Genomic DNA, 25,394 nt, shown 5'->3' with positions numbered 1-25,394 from the left:
TCTAGGTTCAATAGCTTTTCTCAAAAACCTAAATTTAGAATAAAAGTAATTTTATTTTATTTTCTAATTTTATAACAAAAGACAAGCTAACATGCAATAATTAAAAATCATTATTCTTTCTTTTCTTTTCTCATGCAAATTAATTAATTTTCAAAAGAATTAAAACAATAATTTAATTTCAATTAATTCTTTTTTTCATTCATTTATTTATTTATTCTTTTATTTATTTATTTAAAATTCTAGGAACAATAAATAGAATTAATCCAATTTATTTCCACTAAATTTTTTATATATTAAATATAGTGTTATCAACAAAATTACAGCACGAGGAGGTTCCAAAATTAAGTCAGCTCCGGAGGCATGCCTCACATGGAGAGTAAGTCACAAGAGCAGCCAAAAATGTAAATTACATAGTGAAGCAGCTATACAATAACATAAAAGGTATTAATGCAGCAGGTCTTCAAACTGTTCAACCCAAGCTGTCCATCCGAGAGGTCCTTCCATCCAAGCGATGCTTTTATTAGCTTGGATTTGAGCAATTATTTTTATCTGATCATCAGTCGCATTCTTGTTTTTGGTAATTTCCTTGTGCAGCTTTTTCACCGTTTTATTGAAAAAAACCATATTGTTCATGTGGTTACGAAAGTCGTAACCATCTTTCATTTCAAACACGAACATAGTAGAGTGCCCCATCTTGAGGAATCTGATCAGTTTCTCCCTCTCGATCATCATCGTAATACAAACCTGCGAAGAGATTTTAATAAGGGTGAGTTTAAGGTATAACTCAGTAAGAGATCTATGTGCACCTTGAAACCTTTCCTCATTTCTGCATTTCCATAGCTGCCATAAAATGTTAGCTGAAATAATGAACCATAGAATATTAGAATCATTTTTAAGTCCATGAATGTAACCTATAATAATTTCAAAGATATCAATGTACTTGGGGTACGTAATTCCACATAATTCCCATACTTTCTTTGCAAAATTACATTCAAAGAATATATGTCTACAAGTTTCAGGTTTATTGCAGAAGGTACAACTATCATAATTCATCTGGTAATTGTTAATAGGTATTCTATTAATTAACAATAACCATCTAAAACATCTGATCTTGGGGTCAATGGAGGATTTCCAGATTCTTTTAAAATTTTTATTCCAGTCCTTCATCTCCAGGTCAGTATACCACACATTATTAACATGCTTAATAATACTAAGATTATTATTCAGGGAGTTGTAAACATTTTTGGCTTTAAGTTTAGTCAGTAGAGAACCATCAGTCCATTTGCTGTTAGTGAATCTATGAGAGTCAACGAGGCAGTTTGAAGGGATATTCGAGCAGGCTCTAGTAAGCATGGAGTATGTTTTTTTATGAGCGGCAGGAAGATTATATTTATATCTTAACTCATCCCAATTAATCAAGCAATCATTTTCAAAAAGGTCCATGAATGTGGAGATTCCCAAGTTATTCCAAACTTTGGCCGAACAGCCTTGAGTCAAGGCAAGCGGCTTCCCTTGGAGATACAGATTCCACCAAATAGACCTCTCACCATGTAGAGAGTCGTCCGAATGGAATGCATTATCAGAAATGCAGTGTCTAGACAACTCCCAAGCTCTCCATAATGTTTTGAATACTGCAGAGCCATGCACAGCAGTAGGAAATTTACCAAAGATGATATCAGCAAATGGGAGATTTTTCCAAGTTTTAGCTTTTTTTGGGTAACCTCTCAAGATATTGTTCCTAACAAGTACTTTCCATGGCTCTTCTCCATCTACACAGTGAGAGATCCACTTGGTGGCAAGTGCAATACCTTGGAGTCTAAGGTCTTTTAGACCAAGCCCTCCATATTTTTTATCAGTGCAGCACCAGTCCCATTTAACCATGTGGCACTTTTTATTTCCTTTACCGTCCGACCAAAGGAAGTTCCTTATAGCCTTGTGGATTTCTAAAATTTGATAGTTGTTGAACATCCAAGAAGAAGCGTAGTATATGTTGTATGAAGATAAAATCTTTTGACAGACTTGAAGTTTGCCAGCAAGTGACAGGAATCGGTTGAACCAGCTATTAAGCTTTTTTGTGATTTTGGTCTTAACCCATAACCACATATCCTTAATAGAGGGATCTACAGCAAAAGGGATGCCCAGGTATTTGGTTATGGTGGTTGGGCCACCCCACTGGAAGCCAAATTTCAACAACCACCCCTGAGGATGTTCATCCCAGCCAAGACAAATACATTTGGCCTGAGATAGTTTAGCACCCGAGATCGAGCAGAAGAGATCAAGTTTCTTAGTAAGACAATTAAAGTTATCATCTTCCATCTTAATGAATAAGCTAGTATCATCAGCGAATTGGCAGATAGATAGATCCTCATTGTTGGGAAGAGTGATACCTTTGACAGCCAGGGATGAAGTGTCGTTAGTAAGGATGTATGTAAGAGCTTCAGAAGCAATTACAAATAGAGCAAGGGCAAGTGGACATCCCTGTCTAATAGATCGAGTTAGAGGAAAGGGCTCCGAAAGAGATCCATTAATATCAACTTGGGCCATAGCATCTTTAAGCAAAAGTTTGATATACTTACAGAATAGGTTAGGGAAACCAAAGGCCTTGAGCATAGTATCAATAAAGCTCCATTCTATTCTATCATAGGCTTTCTCAAAATCCAAGAGAAGGATAGCAGCGTTTTGGTTGGAGGTCTTAGCCCAGTTCATTGCTTCCCAACTGGTTATAAGATTTTCCAGTATGTATCTACCTTTAATAAAACCAGTCTGGGTAGGGCTTACAAACTTAGGCAGGATACCTTCTAATCTACGAGCAAGAATTTTGGCCAAAATTTTATAAGATATATTCAGAAGCGTAATTGGTCTCTAGTTTTTGATATTAGTTTTGTCTCCCTCTTTAGGGATTAATTTGATAATACCCCTGTTTATCATGTTGCCGAGAGAGCCTTTATCAAAAGCTTCATTATACAGGTCAAGGAGATCGGAGCTTATCCAATCAATGTTAGCTTGATAAAACTCAGCTGGGATTCCATCAGGCCCAGGAGTTTTTTCCTTTTTAAGAGTATTGATAGCATTAACAATCTCTTGTTTAGTTATGCTTTGTCCCAAAGAATCGGAATCAGACTGGGTTATCTTATTAGGTATAATAGTTCTAATTTGTTTTCTGAGCTCAGCGGATTCCATAGTGTCCTCAGAAGTAAACAGATTACAGTAGTATTTGGAGAAGGCAGCCTTTATCTCCTTAGGGTCCACTAGCTCAATATTCTCCACAGAGATGCTTGAGATAGTTTCGTTCGTATGTTTTTGCTTAAGATAGTTAAAAAAGAATTTTGTACCTTTATCACCGAATTGAAGCCAGTGAGCCCTGCATCTGATCTTGACACCATTAACAAGTTTTTGCTGATGTAATCTAAGGTTGTCCCTAGCTCTAGATACCATGGGTAATAGATTTTGATTAGTCGGGTTGCTCTGCATACTAGCTTCAACAGAGCAAAGCTTATCCGAGAGGGATTTCTCAATATATCTATAATCCTTGGCCTTCTTTTGGCCAATCGTTTGAAGTAAGGCTTTCCAAGCAAGAAGATTCTTTTGCCATCTATCACAGTAGGAAAGGGAAGGATAACTATTCTTATTAAAGGAGCTTATAAGTTGAATGGCTATCAATATGTCTTCATCTTTTAGCAAAGAGGTATTAAGAATATATCTAGATTTGCCAACCAGAGGTGCTTGTGGAACACAAGATAGTTTGATACAAGCAGAAATAGGATGGTGGTCTGATAGGGCCGTAGGGTGAACAGATACAACATTGCCATTTTTGTCAGGTATGAAGGAGAAACTGTTCGAGTGAGCATAGAATCTGTCAAGTCTGGCATAGATATGGGAGGAGGCCTGTTGAAAGTTACACCAGGTATACTTCAGATTAGTATTGGTATTGTCAATGTTTTTCAGAGGGTCAAACAGTTTTTTTCCTTGGATCATATTATTCCAAGGCATAACTTCAGCAGGTTTCCAGTTAAATGGTCTGCCTCCAGATTTGTCTTTTTGAGACTCAACCATGTTAAAGTCTCCTCCCAATATCCATGGGATATCTGGAAGGGATGATATCCATAACCAAAGTTCATCTCTCTCCTGAGGTTCATTGGGTGCGTAAATGGAGCATACTCCAAATGTAACATTATTGATATAGATAGATGCCCATACAACACTATTGCATGGGGATCTACCTTTATCAACAATGTGTTTGGACCATTTAGGATTAATAAGTAGCGCAGTGCCTCCCTTTCCTTTGGAGTGTGCAGAACATAATTTAATTGAATCTTTCCAGATGAATTCAAGATTAAGATCTAAAATAAAATCAACAGCTTTAATTTCTTGCAACATAATAAAGTCTTTGTTGCTAATAGTGTCCAAAAAACGCTTAGCAATGTATTTCCTGTCCGGGGACTCAAGGCCCCTTACATTCCATGAGATAAAATTCATTCTAATCTGTTGTCAGTAGGGACGCAAGTAAGGTCCATAGATCCACCTGTATTGGTGGTATTGTATTGTGCAGAACCTTCTTCACTCATGGGCCCAACAGGGCTTTTGTTTTTGGACCCAGGAGGTCTACCCCGACGCTTAGACTTGGGGAAATCTTTTTGCCAATCTAAATCTTCAGCTTCCACATCAGGAATTTTAGATTGGTCATTTCCTCTGCCAGGTCCAACCGTAGGAGTAGAGTAATATTGATCATCTGTGTGCTTGGGAGGGATAGATATCAAGTTACCATTATTTGCTGGTACAATTTCCAAATAGTACCCTTCCTCAATTTCTTTGAAAGTCTTAATTTCGGCCACAATGGGGGAGGTATCTATTGAGGTAAGAGGAGCAGTAGGTGTAGAGGTCACCGGTGGAGTATTGGATTTATTAATTTTATCACTAAGGGCATCAGAGATGTCAGTTTTCCTTCTTCTTTTTTTATCCGATTTCCTTTTAACAACTTGAAAACCATCTGTCATGTTAACATCTAGTTGGGGTTCGGTCGCAATGGTATTGTCATGATTTTTATTGTTAGTTGCAGGTTGGGCAGACAACACTATAGAGATTTCATTGTTTTTATTAGTAGGAACAGAGTTGTTCAATTTACCAGTATCACCAAATTTAGGGTTTGAGTTAGTCTCATTTTTCCTTTTGATGATGGGGCAGTCGCGACGAAGGTGTCCCTCCTTCTTACAAATAAAACAAGCATTTAGTCCCCCTAAAATCTCCAGAGGACAAGAGATTACATCCCCTGAAATGTTTATTTCAAGAGCCGGAGGGATTTCAATGCCCGGCTTAATCGACACTAGCACTCTAGCGTCCATGTGTGGAACCAATCGAGAGGAATCATCAAACCTAATGACCTTGCCGAGTGGCTCCAACAACTCTATAATGAATCGCCAAAGATATGGGGGCAGATTTTTAACAATGATCCACCTTGGTGCAGACAAGGCCAACACCTCTTCATGTATAGCCTCTGGAGACCAAGCTAAGGCTCGAAAGGATGTATTACCTACATTCCAATACTGCCTTTTGAGGACAGCCTCCTGGGCTTCTGCAGATTTAAAAAAGATGACAAATAGACCCTTCTGCAATTGACGACAGAAAGAGATGCTATACCCTAATTTCAAATTCCAATAGTTATAAAACCAATCATCCAAAAATTTTCTTGCAGGGCTTCGTTCAACATCAACAGCAGCGAAAAAAATTGCAAAGTTCTTTAACCTACCCTTTTCTTTCTCTATTTCATCTAACATTTCAGGGTTAGGGGAGATGGAAAAAGGCCTCAAACCACCCATAGATCTCTTACCTGGTTCGGTCTCTTCATGTTGAGGAGAAGCACTAAACCTAGCGGCAGCAGCGACAGAGGAATTCGCCACCGCCTCGGAGAAGGTTTTCGTGACTGACTGAGCATTGTTTTTTTCAGTTTCGGTAGTGTTAGGTTTAAACGCAGAGGTAGTGTTAGATGCATTAATGGGTTTTACTGCGGGCGGCACGGCTTCTACCGGAGGTAACAATGGTGGAGCGGACATTATGAATTAACTATAAATGCAGTAAGGAACGCACACACCTGGAACATTGGGAGGAGTGACTGTCGAGCGAGGGTCACCACGTCGGATGCCAGATCTCTACCAAACGCAGAGTCACCGAAAAACACAGAGTGATTAGGGTTCTTTCCACTAAAATTTAAATAAAAATATATTTCTAATATCATGCAGCTTGCAACTTAATTTAATTAATTAATTAATTAAGTTTATGGAATCATCTCATAGTTGAATTGTTTATGCATTGAGATTATTAATTTAGTTAATTAAAAGAAATGATTTTTTCCCTCATTTAATTTTTAATTAACAAAGCTAATAGTTGCATTTCATAATATTAATGAGGGTAAAATATTTTTAATTAAATAAAATTCTCAAAATCAATCTTACACACTATATAAAATAAATATGAATAAAACTCACTTTTCTAATTAAAATTGATTTTCTTAAATAATTAAAATTAATCTTTCTATTCCAAAAAGCAAAAGAGATTAAATTATTTCTATTTCGAATAAATTTAAATCTTTCTTTTTTTTAAATGCATAAACTGAATAAATTCGTTATTTAAAATTAACCATTAAATTAAACTCACTACAAACATAAATTGGGCGATCTTTTTACATAAAAGAAACCTATTTATTTTAATTCCTCAACTACTAATGCATAAATGAACACATTAAATCAAAATAAATACTTAGGGTTAAATACTCTATTTACCACACACCAAGCACGCAAACCAAGTAAGCCAACCAATTACCCGACCTGCAAACCCAAATGAAAAGAAAACTGATGGAACACAAGTGACGCTCATTTGAGTATGACTAGGGTAAATTGAAGGTTTACGACCACTTAACCCAAATTCTAAGGACGAAAGAGGTATACTCAACCCTACGAATCTAGGTGAAGACGAACCTTACTCCTAGGCAGTACTGTACCTGCAATCTCTTGCAACCAAGAGTCAGACAAGCATATATATATATATTTAATGAAGAAGTTAGCTCGAGATTTATAACAAGAATTAGGAGGACAGTTTAAACTTACATAAGAATCAATGCGAAAGCACATTAACAGATACTCACAATAATCATAATATCTGACTAAACATTACCTCATGGTAATTCAACCATTCAAGATTGCCACATAAAAAGTCAACCAAGGTCAAACCGGTTTTACAAAGTTGTCTAGGGTAGGGGTACTACATCCTTAGATCGACTCTTGAATGAAGAATGTTTTCTCTTGGAATGAAATTACTAGGCTGTGTATATCATAATGAATTAAAGGTGATGTCTTATATAAAGTTCTCAAGGTATTTTTACATTTGGCTAGCTTCCAACGGTCATATCCTTGTATTGAGACTAGATTTGATAGTGGTAAGGCCAACATGTTACTCTCCTATAATTTTAGCCAAAAAGCATCACTCATTGTGGCTAGTTTCCAATGAATCGACCAAATAGGCCTCAATTTTTAGGGAGGTGAGATAAAAGGGACCTAATATTGGACCTAAAATTTATATTTGGAGTGACGACATTTGAGTGTGGGATAAAGTGCATTGAAATTTTAAAATAGGATAGAACCCAAATAAGCCTAAAATGATATTGGAAAAGCCACACTAAGGAAAGGGCCCAAAGAGGAGTGTGAAATTGTAAGGGTTTACAATTTATGAAACTAAATTTAGCCCCCACTTTAGTAGAAGATGAACTTATGCTCATGCTCATGGTAAAGTAGAAATGAAGAGATAGAGAATTTGAGAGAAAGCCAAAGACATCACTAAGTTTGAGTGATGTTTAAGCCCCCAAGCTAGGATCTTATTAGTCCATGCAACAAACTTGAAATATACATAAAAAAATAATGTTAATACTAAAGAAAACAAAAGATTCCAAGTCAACTAGTTGAAGAGACCTCAATGTTAAAAGTGTCTTAATCATTAATATCATTCTATTGGATAGAAATTTGTGTTATGCTAGGTGATCCATGTTGAGGAAGATTATGAAGCAAAATATCAATTCACTAAATAACCTAAAATGTGATCGCAAAATGGGTGTTGCAATGTGCACCAAACACAAGGATTACAAAATAAATCCTTGGCTTGCAAAGTAATATGAAATTGTGAGTACAAAATGGGTGTTGCAGTGCACACCAAGGTATGACATTACAAAATGGGTGTTGTAGTGTGAAATGAGCAAAAAGATTACAAAACAAAGTATTTGTTTGCAAACTAATATGGATATGTAACTACAAAATAGGTGTTGTAGTGTGCACCAAGGTATGATACTCCAAAATGGGTGTTGTAGTGTGCACCAAGAAAAAATAATGAGGCCTTATATGCCCCCCTTAAGATTTCAACATACTTTCATGTTGATATCTTAAGGATGATAGATCCACATCAAGGATAAAAACCTTCACCACCAAGGAGATATCCCTATAAAAAATGCATGCATTCCAAGCTAGGAAGAGGATACATTTTTTTAAGAAAGGAAGAGATAGTTGTAAAAGTGATATCTTGAGCCAAGTGTAAAGGGATCCTTATTGAGGATACATGAGTATCAAAAGGTGGAGGGAGATATCTTTGCCTAAAGATATCTTCCTCCAAAAAGAGAGTTATTAACAAATATGACATTTTCAACTAAAAGGGAAAGGAGATCAAGAATACACACCTTCCCTATTGCTAGGAAAGGGGATTCTTGGTGAAGGATTACACACTTTATATCACCAAGGAGAGATCATTGAAAATATACGTAATTTAAAGCAAGGAAGAAGTCCTCAATTATATGAAAGAAAGGAAAGCCACCACAAATATGCAACTCAACAAGGGGAAAGTGGATCCTTAGGAAGGAAGAATGATCAAAAAACAATTCTTGTCTCCCATCATAGGGAAAAAAACAACCCAAGTATGATTTATGAAAAGTATTCTTTGTGAAATATTTGGGCCCCTATCCTGGGCACCATGTTCTCCACACAAGATTTTCCATAATTTTTGGTTTTACTCTTCAAAGCTTGACATGAATTTGTGAAATGGCCTTGCATTTGATAATTTTTTTTATGTTTTCTTCTCCATTTAGGCAAAGAGGGAGTACTAAAATTGGCTTGAAGAAGGTTGAACAAAATACTCTCTTGTTTTGATGAAAAGTTAGAAGAGGAATAAATGGGTGTACTAGACATTGGGGGAGGGGATGTCAACAAAGGAGGTTGGAAACCTAAACCCTCTTTTAAAAAGCATGATGTATATTTCTCATGAGCCTAAATACTTTGTTAGACACATCCTAAACCATGTCCATTGCATCTATGTTTATAATAAAAGATAGGTGTTGAAATGTCAAGAGGAGAGGGTTCATTCTTAGTTTCAAAGTCTAAAGATTCCCAAACATCATCAAGATGTGTTGGAAGAAGAGTTTTGAATGGATTTACAAGAATCTTGGATAAATGAAAAAAAATTATCCTTAAAGGCTTCATACTTAAATTGGGGGACTTTATATTCTATATTAAAGGAAGGTGTAAAGTCTACTAGACTCCAATTTTTATCTAACAACGCATCATAAATAGGAGACTATATTATGGAAGGAATCATAATGTTATAGAAAGATATGCATCCTAGTTCATCTTGGAAATTATTATAAGGATTAGGATTGACCTTGATTGTGTGGAGTTCATTGTCATGTATTAATTTTATTGTGTGGTGAAGGGTATAAGAGAGTTCTTTCATAGTACGAATCCATTGTCTACCTAGAAGAAGATTATAATTGAGAGTATTAGGAATGACATGGATGGGCATGGGTAAAGTCATGGGTCTTATTGTGATAGGTAATATATGATTATACCAAGTGACTCTCAACCAAAATTATAAAAGCCATGAACATATAGAGAATCAAGTTGATTGAGGGAAGCCATTTGATCTTATTGTAGCATCCTAAAATTGTGCTCCTTGCAATTTTGACCACATCTTGGGTCCTCACCTTAATGGTCTCATCACCATGCTTGATCAGGACCCATTTATGCCTCTACTATGAAACCAAACTTCATAATTGCATCTTATAACTTGCACACCCCTTATCCTTGTTCCAATTTGGGGTAGGACCAGGATGCCATGCCATGGTCCTCCCTAATTGGGCCCTATTTTGGCCCCCAGGCCCTATCTAAAATTTGAGTGGAAAATTACTTTCTCATGTCGACCTATGTCATAAAATTAAACAATTAATGACAAGCAAGTATATAAGGAGGTTTCCCCTCTCATTTGACAATAGCATGACTAAGTCTAGAAAGCAAGGAGACTACATTCAAGTATTCATCATCTAGCATTCCTCAAGGCTGCATATTCTTCATCTATCCATTGGAGCATTATTATATCATTCATTTACAAGCATGTGTGTGTGTTAGGGTTTTTTCATGTTCATGCCATTTCATACCACATACATGATTACATCTAAGAAGAAAAGCATCATCATCATTTATTACAGATCTAAAAGTATACCTTTCCATCATTTATTTCAAGCATTTGCAGTATTTCATTCAAGATTGATTCCAAACTGAGGTTTGACTTAGGCAAACCCCTATTCCCAACCCCTTTCTTCCTCTTTCTATGTGTAGGAAGTAGGTGCACAACTGTACTTCTGGAATCAAGCTTTATTTGCAGAGATAGAAAAACCCTTTTCGAAGCATAGAAAGCTCAGAGGACTGATAGGAGGGCGACTTGGTCCGGACACACGATCCTTGCAAATTTTGATATATTTGACAGATCAGCTCCGAATCATCTCAAACTTCTCAGAACCAGGTGCATGACGAAATCCTGAATCTATAACTCACTGTTTCCACTTACTTTGTCTTCAATTTCATCACTTTACTTACTCAACTTACAAAAGAGGGTCAAACACATTCCAAACACAATCAATCTACTTAGTATTCAATCCTTGCATAATTTAGGATTGAATCTAGTTGATTCATCCCCTCTTTTGAATGCAAATTCCTCCAAGTGAAAATTGACTTAGTGAATTCTCCTTTCCAAGTGGTGAATTTGCTAAGCCCCAAATTTTCTACTTTACATTTTGGTGAACCCGATTCCTTACACCATTAATTATGATTTTTCTTTATAGATCTGAGTGTATGCAATTTGAAATTCCAATTTTCATTTACAAGTTTGATTTCCTTGCAAATTTTAAAAATTTAGAGGTTAATTTCACTAAAACCCTAATTTTTAATTTCAAATTTGAGTTTGTGATTTGTATAATTTGGATTAATTATTTCAGATCTGAGCATTCATTCAATTTTAAAATTCAAATTTTATAATTAATTTTTAAAAATTAAGTGGTTAATTTTGAAAGCCCTAATTTTTAATTTTTAAAATTGAGCTTGTGGGTTGTCTAAATTTTGAATTTCTCTCTTCAAATTTGGTTGCTAATTCAAATTTAAATTTTAAAATTAAGTGGTTAATTAAACAAACTCTAATCTCTAAATTTAAATTAATCTTGTACATTTTCCAATTTTTCAAATTCCAAACTTAGATCTATTTTCAAATTTAAATTTTCAATTAAGTGGTTGTTTCTACAAGACTCTAATTTTAAATTTATCTCTCTTGTGGACAATTTCAAAATTTTAAAAATTAAGAGGTTATTTAACAAAGCCCTAATTTTAAAATTAAATTTTATTGGATAAATTAAAATCTTCTAGTGGGTAATTTTAAATTTAAATTAAGAGGTTATTTTCAAGGCCCTAATTATAAATTTAAATTTCCGAGGAGGTTGCATAATTTTTCAAAAAAAAAATTGAATAATCATTTTTCTAAAATTTTGAATTATTCAAATTCTAATTTCCAAATCTCAAATTCTCATTTTCAAATTTTCATTTCACATTTTTCAAATTAAAAAAAAAATCAAATTTGAATCTCATCAATTTACATAAATTAAGTGGTTTTATTTATAAAATCCTAATTTATTTTCAAATAATTTGCTTGAACTTAAATTTCAATATTAATCATGGAAATTAATGGACTTGATCTATTTTCTATTTCACATATGATTACATTGCTTTTTACATACATTTATTATAATTATGTGTTGGATAATGGATTCTTTCACTTCATGTTACTTCTTTTCATTCGTAGCACTTGGACATATTGCATTCTTTAGATTTACAAGTTGATTTTTTTTCATAAATTAGATCTCAAAACTTTCATTTATCATATATGTTATGTTATAGTGATATTTTTGGGCAAATGCATTTGATACATAGATCACCTAAAATATTTTGTAGATCCTAATCCTAGAGATGACAATAAGAAACCTAATACTTGTACCACCCCTAGGGTATTTAATGTGAATGAAGATAGAGCTAATACTCCTATCAATGATCTATCTAATGGAGAACAATCATTGAAGAGAAACTTGGCCCCATCTTCTTCTCATACACATACCCTTGCACAAGGAGGGAAAGGAAAAAATATTGATGTTTCTATCTCTCTAGATCCTCATTATTCTCCTAGAGCCTATCTTAAACATAAAAGTATTTGTAGAAAAGATGATGTTATGTATTTCATTCATGATCTCTCTCCTCATATAACATTAAGTAAAAATGAGTCCTTAGATGATAAGGATCTTCCTTCCCCATCTACCAAAGAGGATATGCATGATTAAAGAATAAAATCCTCCTCTACAGAATATTCCTTCTTCATCTACTAATCCTTTCATTCCTTCTAAACATCCTTACACTACAAACTTCAAATAAATTTATTATAATGTTCCCCCACCCTCTCAATTAAAAGATTCTTATAGGAGTGGCTTCAACATAATATCAAAATAAGGTTTTAGAGGAAAAGGAATTGGAAAATTTGAACAAGGAATTTGAGTCCCTATAAACCCTCCTCCACAAATAACCATAGAAGGCCTAGGAAATGATAATAAATCTCCTATGGATGAACTCCTTAGGATACAAGACTTCAAAAATAATCTTGCAAGAAAACAATCCATTAGTGCTCGCAAAAGATATTCTTCTTCAAAAGCTAATTTTTGTTCATTTCATCAAACCCATGATCACCATGCTGATGATTGTCCCGATTTTCAAAATTCAATAAAAGAACTTATCGATAGTGGAAAATTTAAAATCATAGATGACAATCCTTCCTCTTATAATAAAAACTCTTGTCCTCAATCTCAAAGGAATAAACCTACATCTATTAATGATCAAGAAATATTAGCAACTAGAATTTTCTGGAGATTGAAGTATGATAAAAATATTGCTTTTCCTTTCATGAGACGATGCACATTGTCTTTTTCATTAATGTTATTCTCATTCTCTTGGAAAGTGTAAAGAATTTAAGGAATTTGTTCAAGAACAATATGATCATTCTCATATATGTATTTCAACAAATCTTGCTCTCTTTCTATGTGAAAAGGTAGTGCCTTAGCACTCCTTTCATCCTCATGTTGCTCCTCACCTTATGAAATAAGAAGTTAGCTTAATTGGGGGCTCTTTATCATTAGCGGTGGTGATTCTTCAAAATCAAATATCTTGGGGTAGCAACATGATTTCCCCTCTTTCTCACCTCTTTCTAAGGTTTCACTATTTTCTTTGATTGCATTATTCATAAATTGATGTTCTTTCTTGCATAGAGTTATCCTTCATGCAAGCACATGTTTGTTCCTTAGTTAGGACCTATTCTTTGTTTGAAGTTGCATATCTCTTATGAATAATATCTCTCTAGAACATGTGTCATTTTCCTCCTTGTCCTCTTGCTTTGGGGGAAAGAATGACTTTTTCTACCTCTCTATTTCTATCTAATGTATCACTATTCCTTTTAGGGGTTTCACTTTTCATGTGTTGATATCCTTTCTTGCAATGGTATGCATCTTATGATTAATACCTCCTTAGGGGAATATGTGATATTTCTCTCTCTCTCTCTCTCTCTCTCTCTCTCTCTCTCTCTCTCTCTGAAGATTACCACTTCTTTTGAGATGCATTTTACATAAACTAATGTCTTTTCTTGCATTGGATATTCATTCATGTGAGTATATTGTGCATTTCCTTATGCTTAATCTCTCTGTCGAAGATTGTGTAATTCTTCTCATTGTCCTTACACTTGGGGGGAAATGATTGATTTCTCCTCCTCTTTCTCTTCCTTCTAAGGATCCACTTTTCCTTTGTGGAGTGGTGTTTGTTCATGATTGGGTGTCATTCCTTGTGTTAAGTTATTGTTTTCTCAAGGATTCTCTCTTCTACAAGAGGTGAAAGTCCTTGGCTACAACCTCTTCTTCACTTGGCAATGCATATCTATTATAAATTTACCCCTCACATTTGGTCAAAAGTGTTTCATCCTTCATCAAAAATCCCTTTCACCTAGCAATAGGAGGAAGGTATGAATTATTGTTCTCCTTTCCTTATTTTGTTAGAAGATGTTATGTTTATTCAAGATAACTCCTCTTGGAGGTAGATGTCTTCTAACAAAAGATCTCTTCTCCTCCAAGGATCCCCTTTACACTTGTTGCAAGATATCTCTTTTTCAACTATCTTATCCTTGCTTGAGGAGTATACCCTCTCTAGCTTAGGATTTATGGCATCGTTTCCTAAAGGATATCTCCTTGGTGCTGAAGGTAAGGTATCCTTGTTTCTAGCTTCCTTAAGACATGTTATCCTCATTTTTAGTGTTAGCAAAAATGAGGGTACCCACAAAATTTTACTCATTTGTGGTTTTTGCCTGCTCTATGGTTCACTTTTTGAGATGTTTTGTGTAGTCAAAATCGTGTTTTTCCTTGTTTTTCCCTTTTTCGTTAATTGTGAAAGTTTCACAATTTAGGTGTAATTCAGGTCCGTAAACCCAATTTACACCAAGTTTCATATTTTAGGTGTAATTCGGGTCCATAGACTTGATTTACACCTCTTTTGGCTAATTTGACCTTTTAGGTGTAATTTGGGTCTATAGACCCGAATTACACTTCATAGGTGCAAATCAGGTTCATAAACCCGAATTGCACTTATTTAATATACTTTGGGTTATTTGTGGAATTTTTGAAGTATTGGATTAGGAGTCTATTTTACTTTTTTAAAGGATAAATTATCTCCTTAATCTTCATTTTAATCCTTTTGAGATCGAATTTGTGGCTGGAAGGAGAAGGATTCTCAACTTCCATTTTTCGGGTATGAATTTCTTCCCTTCGATTTAGGGTTTTTATAACCCTTTTCATTTTTATTTTTTCTAAATTCATATGTTATCAAATCATTCTTGGTAACTTTTTAATCGATAGGATCTTTCATCTGAATTGAGTTTTATTTAATTTATTGATTTATAACACAATAGTGTCATGATGGGGCCGTAGGGCCGCCACACACCATTAATTGGTCTGTGGCGGGTCTGCGACCTCTCCATGACACCAATTTTTACCAACACATTGCATTTTTATCATTGAGGAGTTGTGGAGGGTCAATGGTTTGACACACATGGGTCATCGACCCGCCACATTGTTTCTAGCTCACAATTCTTTCATGGTGTTGGCAGGGCCTTATTGCCATACACCATGACGTGGTTTATGACAGGTTAGAGGCCTTGTCAATACCTCGCAATGCACTAATTTCCTTGCAATGTTTTTGTGATGTTTGGTAGGGCTATAGGCCTGCCATACACCATGAAATGGTGTATGTCGGGTCTACTACCCCACTGGACACCATTTCATTTTTTTTAAAGCACAATGTGGGCTTATAAACTTGCCTTGCGTTATATGTTTTTCATACAATTTATAAGTGTATGGTGGGTCTATAGACCTGACCAACACTTTGGTTCTTTTTCTTTAATATGTGCATTTGGGATCTATGGGCTCGAATTACACTTGTTTTTGGGGATTTTTCTAAGTGTAATTATATATTTTTAAATAAATTCTAATTACATTTTTCATTCTACACTTTTATAAATGGATTTTTTCAAATATTTTTATTTGAAATTCGTTTATTTGCACACACATAAATGTTAATTTTTTATTCCATTTACTTTGGGAATATTAAGTAGGTTTTTGGAAAACCTAACTATGTCAAATGTACTATTGTCAGAGTGTGTTCAAATCATATGAACAAAAATGAATTGATCAGATGTATCATGTTGATACTAATGGATTTCTCTTTCTCTCAATATTGATATAATGATAGAGGTATCTCCAAACAAAAGAGGGATGAAATTCAAGAAGCAAGACCTACATCCAATTTTTCCTTCTTCTTCAGTTACTTTTAATGTTAATCATATTAGAGACACGGAGATAGGTCATGTTGACCTAGAATAATTTCTCAAAAGAATTAAGAAACCACCATCATACTGGGATATGGAAGTAGTTATCAATAGTGGTATACACTTAGTTGCAACTTTTCCCATGTCAGCACAAGATCCTGAATTTATGATGGTAGTGGTGAAGCATTTTGATCTTGAAAGTAGAAGCATGAAAGATGAACCTGGAAAGAAATTAATCAGGCTTGATGAAGAGTTATTTGATTCAATGTTCAAATGTTTGAGTATTGAGAGATATTCAGATATCACTATGTAGTCAGTTGTAGCCTACTTTGATAGGAATTTTGATAAGTGTAGGCATAGTATTAATGACCATTGGCTTAAAATTGCAAGGCCAACTATTGGTAGATGGCCAGGAACTCTTCCTAGATGTGACTTCTTTGAAGAAGTCAATGACTTGATAACTGTTTTGAGTAGAGTTAAAGGACTTCCCACTTCTAATACTTTCTACAAGTGGATGTATCAATACATCCATGTGATTAGATAGAATAAGGAGAAGATATTTTGGGAAAAGCAAATCAGTGATGCCATCTGTGAGCTACTTGCCAAGGTTCCTACTACTCTTAAGTTCTATATGACTTCTTACTTGGTGTACATTGCAGCTTCAATGAGACACTTTCTTGGCTTAACTACTACTGGTGACAGAAGGAAAGTTGAGGTACATGAATACTACACCCAATTGGTCTTGAAAGAAAGTTATAGTCATTTCCGAAGAGTCAATGATGCCTTCTTTGGTTATTATATGGTCATGATGGATAAAAATATATATAATAAGAGGGCATCTGATCACACAAGGGAAGTTGTTAATCAATATGGATTCATGTTTCTTCAGTTTCCAACTTTTACCTATATTAGGGTTGGATGTTTCAATGGTGAGCCCTTCATGCTTCCTAGATATCCTTCTAACAAGATTGTGCTAATAGAGCTTGCTCGTCAGATAAATGAAGTACATGAGTCCCAATCTGGTTCTCATAAGACAGTTTTGAAATTCTCTATCTCTATTGGGAGATATTATATCAATTCTATTTTCAAGGCCAGAGCCATGGAGGATGAGATGAGAAGAGTCACTATGAGATTCTTCAAAGCCAAGAAGGATTTTGACTATAGGGGTATGAGAAACAAATTGAAGAAGGCCTATGTGCATGTCCATTAGATTGAAGATGTTTGGGCTGATTGTATATCCGAACATGATATAAAGAAACTTGATTATTGCTGCTTGACAGTTGAGAAAATCGAGAACTTTGGTATTGCTGATGTTCTCAATGATCTGGAAGAGGATGGTGATATCTTGGATCCTTTATATGAAAAGAACAGGGTTTCTTCTACTCCTTTGCCTCTTATTCAATGGTCACAAAAGGAGTGTATTTCCATTAGAGCACGTTTTCAGAGTATTCTCACAAATACTAATATTTGGTTATCTTTGCATGGTGTTCGCCTAAAACCTTTTTCCTTTGTTTCTAATGATGACATTGCTGCCCCAATGGGAAGGAGATTTGAGATAAGAACCAAGAACAAAGAGGATGTTGCGGTTCTAGCAAAATCTCCTAAATTGAAATTCATAGTTGGATCCAAGAAAGGTAAATCTTAAGGAGAGCCTTCAAGTTCTAATGTTTAGGAGATATCAAAATTGGATGCACCAAATGATCAAGAGGAGGGTGAGCTTCTTGATGAAGAGTTAGTTAATGAATAGGAGGGTGATTAGGAACAAGATGAGTTGAATGTAGAATAGTTATCACAAATAGATGAATCTTTACTCTAGGTATCTTCTCCCACATCTATATTGCAAGTTCCTGTCTCTACTTCTGATCCTAAACCTCTGATATTTACAAGTGTTGTTTCATCAACTATTATTCATGTATCTTCCACAAGTTCTAGTGAGTCATACCTAGACACACCCCATGATAATATTGAGAATTTTTTTTCGGCTTTTCCCACGCTGTCCAGAGTGTCTACATCTATATTAGATGATTTTGATGTTTATCAATGAGCCAACTCCTAGGTCAAATGAATCTTCATTAGAAAATCCCACCAATGTGATCACCATAGCTTCTCCTTTTGTAACTACAATTGTTTAGGATTCTATCAATCCTTCCCAGGATGTGGTGTTTGGTGTGGAAGATGATTCTACCTTGCCACCTTGGTTGCTTTGTAATTCCCTGGAAAGGAAGAAGCAAGCCATTTACCCTAAAGATTTTGATTTTAGTCAACTTGTTCCTGTCAAATCCAAAACTACCAAGAAGGTAAGACTCTGTCAAGAGTTAAGGTGGATAAGGATAAGAACAAATATGCTGATATTGTTGTTCCTCCCCATGGTGCAATTATTGGTCAAGTACATGATACTAATAATACTATTCAGAGGGTTGAGTTGGGAAAAATGACTCATGATTCTACTTTAGGATATGCAATATCAACTTTGGAATCTCTTGTTGCCAGATATAATGAAGACAAGGTTAAGAAAGATCAACTCAAAGCAAGGATCGAGCAACTCACTTATATCTTGATCAAAGTAAATAAATCTTCTGAGACTGTTGAACCGATAACTTCTTCCTTGGATGAGCAGGTTGTTAAAAGAGATGAGCAAGTGTCATCTTGTAGTAGAGCCATGGAAGAATGGATGGATCATATTTTGAGTCAAGGCACATGACTCATAGGTTTAGCTAGTACCATCATCAATAACCTTGATACCATTACAACAAAGACATATAGAACTATAGAGTTCTTCTCCCAAGAGATTGAAATGCAAGAAAGAGACTTTGAGGCTTGGTTGAAATTTGAAGATTATGATCCGGATGAACTTGTAGAGAATAATTTTATTCTTCACAATGCATGTATGTGGAGCAGCGAGAAGCCTTAGAACACAAAATGAACATTCTTGAGCATCTCGTCAAGGATATGAGGAATGCTTTAAAGGAATGTGTTGATAAGAAGGAAGAAATTGTTACAAAGGTTTCAGAAATCCCATGTGTGTTCCTTGACCAGGATGGGAAAGTGCTACTAGTATATGAGATCATTAAAGAATTTAGTTTACTTGTAACTACTAAAGTTGACATAGAGGATTTCTCTTTATCCTCAATTGATAAATTGGTTGACCTTCAATTTGTCCTAGATTTCTTAGATACTATTCTAAGGAAGCATAATAAATGTTGTACAGATTTAGAGGATTCCATTACTAGAGTCAAGATAATCACCAGTAATACCCAGGGACCTGATGGAGTTTAGTTGAAGCATGCTTTCCATAAATTTGAAGAATTTCAGAAGAAGAATTCTACTTAAGGAAAGTGACACTTAGTCATTTTCATGATTCTCTAGTGCCTTTTTGTTTTATCCAACAATACTTCAAGTGTCTTTTTGTAATTCCTCTTGTACACCTATTGAGTGCACAAGTCATAAGTCAAATCGAACTTTTCTTTTGACTTAGTCATCGAATTAGTTATATTTTCCTATTTTCATGAATCACCCTTCTATATATATGAGGGTTTTATTGTAATATGGATCTTTTTCCATCTTTGTTTTATGCAACAAAACTCTGCCCAAGTGAAGAAAAAATTGAGACTTTGTGTTCTTTTTGTGAATTTACAATTTAATCAAGAAGGATTGAACCTTGGCATTCAAACTTTGTTTTGAATTCAATCTTTGTGTGATATTATTGTTCTTATGTGATTTAGTATCATATTCTCTCAATTGATTAAAGTTGGTGAAAGTTATTGGCGATATATATATTGAAGAACTTTGGATTTTTACAAGTAATCTTTGAGTTACTTTGAAGATTCAATAATTGGAATCTGGTTAAGATAATATTGTTTCAAGTTTTTGTGATTTTGCAAATCATCCCTCGAGTTAAATTTAAAAAGATAGAAAGTGAAGTCTTTGTGTTGCACAAACTATCTAGTTAGAGTAGAATATCTTTCAATATATCTATCAGTCTTTGAGCTAACGATATATTTCAGTTACAGTGGTTGATAGGAGTTATAACACATAAAGAGAATCTTTGAGTTTTTAAGTGTGTGAGTTCCTATCCCTAGGTCATTTTCAGAAAAGGTAAATAACGAGAGACTTTGTTCTTTCATGGACACTTCAGTTTCAAAAATAACTAGTTTAAGTATTATTGCAAGTTTTCAAGTTATTTAAATTAAGGGAAAAGTCTATTCTTAAAAGAGAATTACTTAGAACTGGCTATGAAAAAAGAGAACTAAGTTGTTGTTGTACCTTTTATTAGTGTAAAGTTAGTAGGTAGAAGAAAGTAGAATAATTGCAGTAGAAAGGGGGAGCCTTCCCTTATAATTAGGAGGGTGCATATCTTGCCTTTTGAGAGATATTATCCTTACTACTATTGTGGAACACTCTTTTTGTAACCCTTTACAAGTTTACAAAATTTTCACCCAACAAGACATCAACAAGGAACTATGTTGACATCTTAAAGGGGGGGCGGGGGGTACCCATATTGCTCCCTTTGTACCATATTGCACTATAACTCTTGCATATCATTTTTGCATGTCTTAAATGAGGTGTTCATTTTAAGAACTAGAGTAAAATCTCTTAGAGAAAGATGCTTCACACTTGAAACTGGACGCAACATTTGATATTGTAATGGTGGAAAAATGGTGAATGATAGATCAAGAAGGAAACTACCCTTTCCCTCAAAGAGAGATGATAGTTTCACTATTGATTACCGTTCAAACACTTTTCACCATGTTACATTAGGAAGAGGAGAGGATAATTCACTACATTGAATCTCTCCACATGAAGATGGTAGATTGAATTCTGAATGAATTGGGAATGTTAAGTTGATCCCCTCTTCCTTGTTTGAAATGGAAAGGAATTGAATGAATTATGTAGTGCAAAAGTGACAAAGAACTGATTATAACTTGAGATCGGAATATGGGATGAAGCTGTGCACCTAGATCTAGCAGTAATATGTCGAGATGAAGTTGCCTTGAGAATTTGAGGAAAAGTTGCCTGGACCGTGGTGGGAACATACACGGTCCTTCAAAAAATCTGCAAAAGGAAAATGGTTTTTCCGCCTCTTCAAATGAAGCCCGAATCTGAAAGTATAGCTGCACACCTTCAACCTACACACAAAAAAGAGAAGAAAATGGGTCGGGATTGGGGGTTTACCTTTAGGTCAAACCCCAATTTTGGAATTAACCAAGTAATGAAAGAAATTACTAGCAAGTAGATGTAAATGAAAGACTGAATTGTAAATCACCTCAAGGGAGGTTGTAGTAGCAATGTTGATAGAAATGCTTGTGTGGAATTGTATGTTGAAATCAATCTCCTCCTCAATGGTTGAATCCTTGAATTGAATGCGACACCTAGCCTTGAAGGGAGACTTGAGAATGCTCAATGCTGGAAAAGAATGCTTGAATGCTTGATCGCTTATGCAAATTGAATCTATCCAACTTCGACCTATCCAACTTATGCAAATGAGAGGATGAATGCCCCCTTAAATACATGTTAGTGGATCTAATTTTCATCGGCTGACATCGAGGCATTTTGCCTCTCAATGCACAACCAACAATGCAACCCTAGGAAGGGTTTTGCCCCAAAATAGGGTAGGGACAGGGGCGCCATGCCCCTGTCCTGGGAGGACAAGGGTGCCACACCCTTGTCCAAGGGGGGGCAATGGCACCATGCCCATGTCCTAGCCCTTTCTCCAAGGCAGAGTGTGGATGGGGTGATGAAGAGGTCAAGGAAGAAGTTGTTTATGAAAGCTAAGCAATCACCGGTATCCGATTAGGCTAGAGGATTCAAACTCACATGCGTGAGGACCCTAATGCAGTAAAAAATTGCTAGGGTTGCAATTTAATGACAATACTGCTGGTAAAGTTCAAGGAAACAAGATTGAAATACTTTTACCACATCAAGGAGGTAAGATGTGCCAAGCCCCCAGTGGACTTAGGATCTTACAACTTTGATTGACAAAGTAAAAGGGAAGATCAAGAAGGGGAGAACCATGACTGCAAGTAGCAAAGTTCCCTTCACTATGAGTCATGAAAGAAAGGATACCAAAGATCACAAAGAAAAATAAAGTTCACTAAGTAATTCTAAGTATCACAAGAAGGAAAGTATGAGCGAAGTGTATGCCCCCACATTAAAGAGATCGCACGCGTCTTATCAGGAGCAATTGCTTAACGATAAGATAAACCCAAGAGAGAGAAGGAAGGGAGCACGTTATCACAAGGATTTAGCCCCCAATCGAGGTATAAACCCAAGGATAATGAACATAAAACATGAGGTAGTGTCACTTTCCTCGAGGTCAATATGTTGTATGATAACTCATCTAATCATGTATGTATATGCATATAATAATCTTCATTCCCCAAAGAAGGACACTACCTTAGAAGAAAAGGGAAGATAGGATATCTTTTAATTCAACATGAAAGAGACCAAAAAAAAATCTCAATGCTTTGCATCATCCCCAAGTAGACATTAAGGGAACAATAGAAGAACAAGGATACACATAGAAGAATGGTCACAAAAGAGAAATAAAGGAGAGAGAGAAAGATATGTAGTGCTAATGTTGCTAATGTAGCACGACATCCGCCTCTTGATCTTTCTAATCACTATTCTGGGAAGGTGAGAAACATGCTAGAGGAGCGACATCAAGCACAATAGATAGAGATATCACAAGATCCAAACAAGGACTATGCTTATATCATAAGTCACTTTGTTCGATTCTAGGAGTTAGGATTAGAGTTTGTGAAAACTCATCTGATAAATGCTTGTCCACATCAACATACTCATAGTCACTGTCAGAAGCATTAGGGGTTGTATTACCATTATGAATAACATTTTCACCCATTTCTTTATCAAAGTTTAGAGAAAGAGGAGCAAGAACACAAATAGGAGTAAAACCATCACATGTTTTATGCAACTTATGATTTGGAGATGTAGGTTGAACATATTGCTTAGGAGAAAAGGGAATCATGTCAACTATTAGAGTCTGAGGAGATTGAATAATTCGAGGGATAGCTTCATGAGCTCAAACATGGTGTCTTCGTCGGCGTTCTCTCACACAATGATTCCATTGAGTCTTAGTGGAAGGCTGAGAAGGAGGAGGAACACTTCAAAAAGTAGGAATATTTCTCTCCTTGATAGTGGAAGGCTTAGGTTGAGGTCTTTTTGGTTGAACAATAGGAGAAGCAAGCCTCTTCTCTTGATAAGAGGAAGGAGGTGGAACTGTGCCATAGAAAGGAGGAATATTAGATGTAGGGAGGAGATCAGGTCCATAATGAGGAGGAGGTATAGGTATAACCTTAGGAAGAATATTGTTGTTCTCCTTAAGAGAAGGCACAGTCACATCCATAGGAATAGGTTGACGATCTTCCATAGGAGGGAGATTAGTTCTATCCATGAGGGGAAGAACCTCATCTTGAAGAATAATAGGAATGTCAAGTGTTGGAGATCTAGATTGAAAAAGAGCATCGCTCCTTGATGGAAGAGGTTTAAATTGTTTGGGCCAAAAGAGATCAATAGGAACATCGGGGATTCTTTCTAATGGACGAAATAAGCTATGGTTCACAGTTATGATTTCTCCATTGTGAGGAAATTTTAGACACTAAGGTATGATAACAAAGTCAACATTGATAGATTTAGCATGAACTTACACATGAAGGGTGATAGAACCAATGGTAGGACAAGAGAAGCCATCAAATAACTTCACAACCACATTAGAATCATCATATATTGGTTTATGAAATCATAAAGTGAAAAGATACTCTTCAATTATGACATTAACCATGCAAGAGGGATCAACTAGGGCACCATGACAAGGGATATCTTTAACCTTCGCCACTATTTATAAAGGGCCATCAGGTGCTCTAATTTTCTTGCTAGGGTCAAATGTAATACAAGGATCCTTAGGCATATCATGTGTCTCTACCATATTAACCAAGTTTGGATCCATAGAGGTGAATTCTTTAGAAGAGAGAGAATTAGGCACAATCTCAATAATGTTAGAGGTATGAGATGGCAAGGGATCAGTGAAAATATTAATATTTTGATTAGGAGGAGCTACTGATTTATTCCCTTTATCATTCACACCTGCCACATATATAGTATTATTATCAACCAATTCTTGAATCTTATTTTTCAATGCAAAACATTTCTTAGTATCATGACTAGTTTGATGATGAAATTGACAAAAGGAATTGTTAGCAAAATAAGGGGATGCAAGTTTGAAAGGATCAATTTGTTCTATAGGAGGAAGTTTGATAACATTTATGTTCAACAAATGAGACATAATACTATGTAAATATTCATTCAAAGGAGTAAATTGTCTTTCTCTTTGGAAAAATTTAGAAGTAGAAGGCACACCCGTTGTAGCATTCACATGGTTGTTGTTGATTGGATAATTGAACTTGATGAATTTTTTTTATGGTTTGAACTTCACAAATAGCTGTTGAACACTCTCCCCCTTATCACTTGGAGCCATAGGAGTTGATTTCTCCATTTGACACACAACCAGTTGATAATTGTAGAGTGTTGCACACAACTATGAAAAGGAAGTAAACTCGGACAAAAGAAGCTTTTCCCTGATATATTTTTGCAAATTAGAAATGAAAATTATTTGAATATCATTATCAGGTACATGAAAAGAAATTTGAGCAAATAAATGCTTATATATACCAATTAAATTAGTCACTTTTTCTTTAACACCTTGTTTACAATGCATTAAATCATGATTTTAGGACCAATGTTGTTTTGAAATTGTTGGGTGAAAGCATTTGCCAATTATTGAAAGGAAGTGATATAATAAGAAGGTAAAGAAAAATACCATTGCAAGGCCTTTTCTCTTAGTGTTCATGTAAACATTTTTTCAAGCAATCATTGATCATAAGCAAAATCAGTACACAAGGTTTAAAATGTTTTGACATGCATAAGAGGATCACCTTTTCCATTATATAGTTCCAATTGAGGGATATCCACATGTTTAGGTGGCACGAATTTAACAATATCAAGAGAAAGTGGGCTTGCAACATCAAAGGTGGGCACACTAAACTTGGATTGACTCATGGAAGCAATTTGTTGTTGGAAGGAAGACAGGGTTTGAGCAAGATTGTTAATTGTCATTTCGATAGAAGAATTGA

General features: G+C 35.3%; 1 protein-coding gene across 1 annotated transcript; it reads right to left on the bottom strand.

Moving 5' to 3' along the window:
* Positions 1 to 444: 444 nt before the first annotated feature.
* On the bottom strand, positions 445 to 2,706 carry LOC131860179 (uncharacterized). The gene has a single exon (XM_059214555.1). The coding sequence runs from the start codon at positions 2,704 to 2,706 to the stop codon at positions 445 to 447; it is 2,262 nt and encodes a 753-aa protein (XP_059070538.1).
* Between the last annotated feature and the right edge of the window lie 22,688 nt (positions 2,707 to 25,394).

This window comes from Cryptomeria japonica, chromosome 11 (assembly GCF_030272615.1).
Source record: "Cryptomeria japonica chromosome 11, Sugi_1.0, whole genome shotgun sequence".
Lineage (NCBI taxonomy): Eukaryota > Viridiplantae > Streptophyta > Pinopsida > Cupressales > Cupressaceae > Cryptomeria > Cryptomeria japonica.
Note: the sequence above shows the minus strand (reverse complement) of the source record. Positions and strands in the feature narration are given on the sequence as shown.

What these genes read in the sequence shown, in the direction of transcription:
- LOC131860179 (XM_059214555.1), bottom strand. Translation starts at nt 2,706, where the DNA reads ATGAACTGGGCTAAGACCTCCAACCAAAACGCTGCTATCCTTCTCTTG.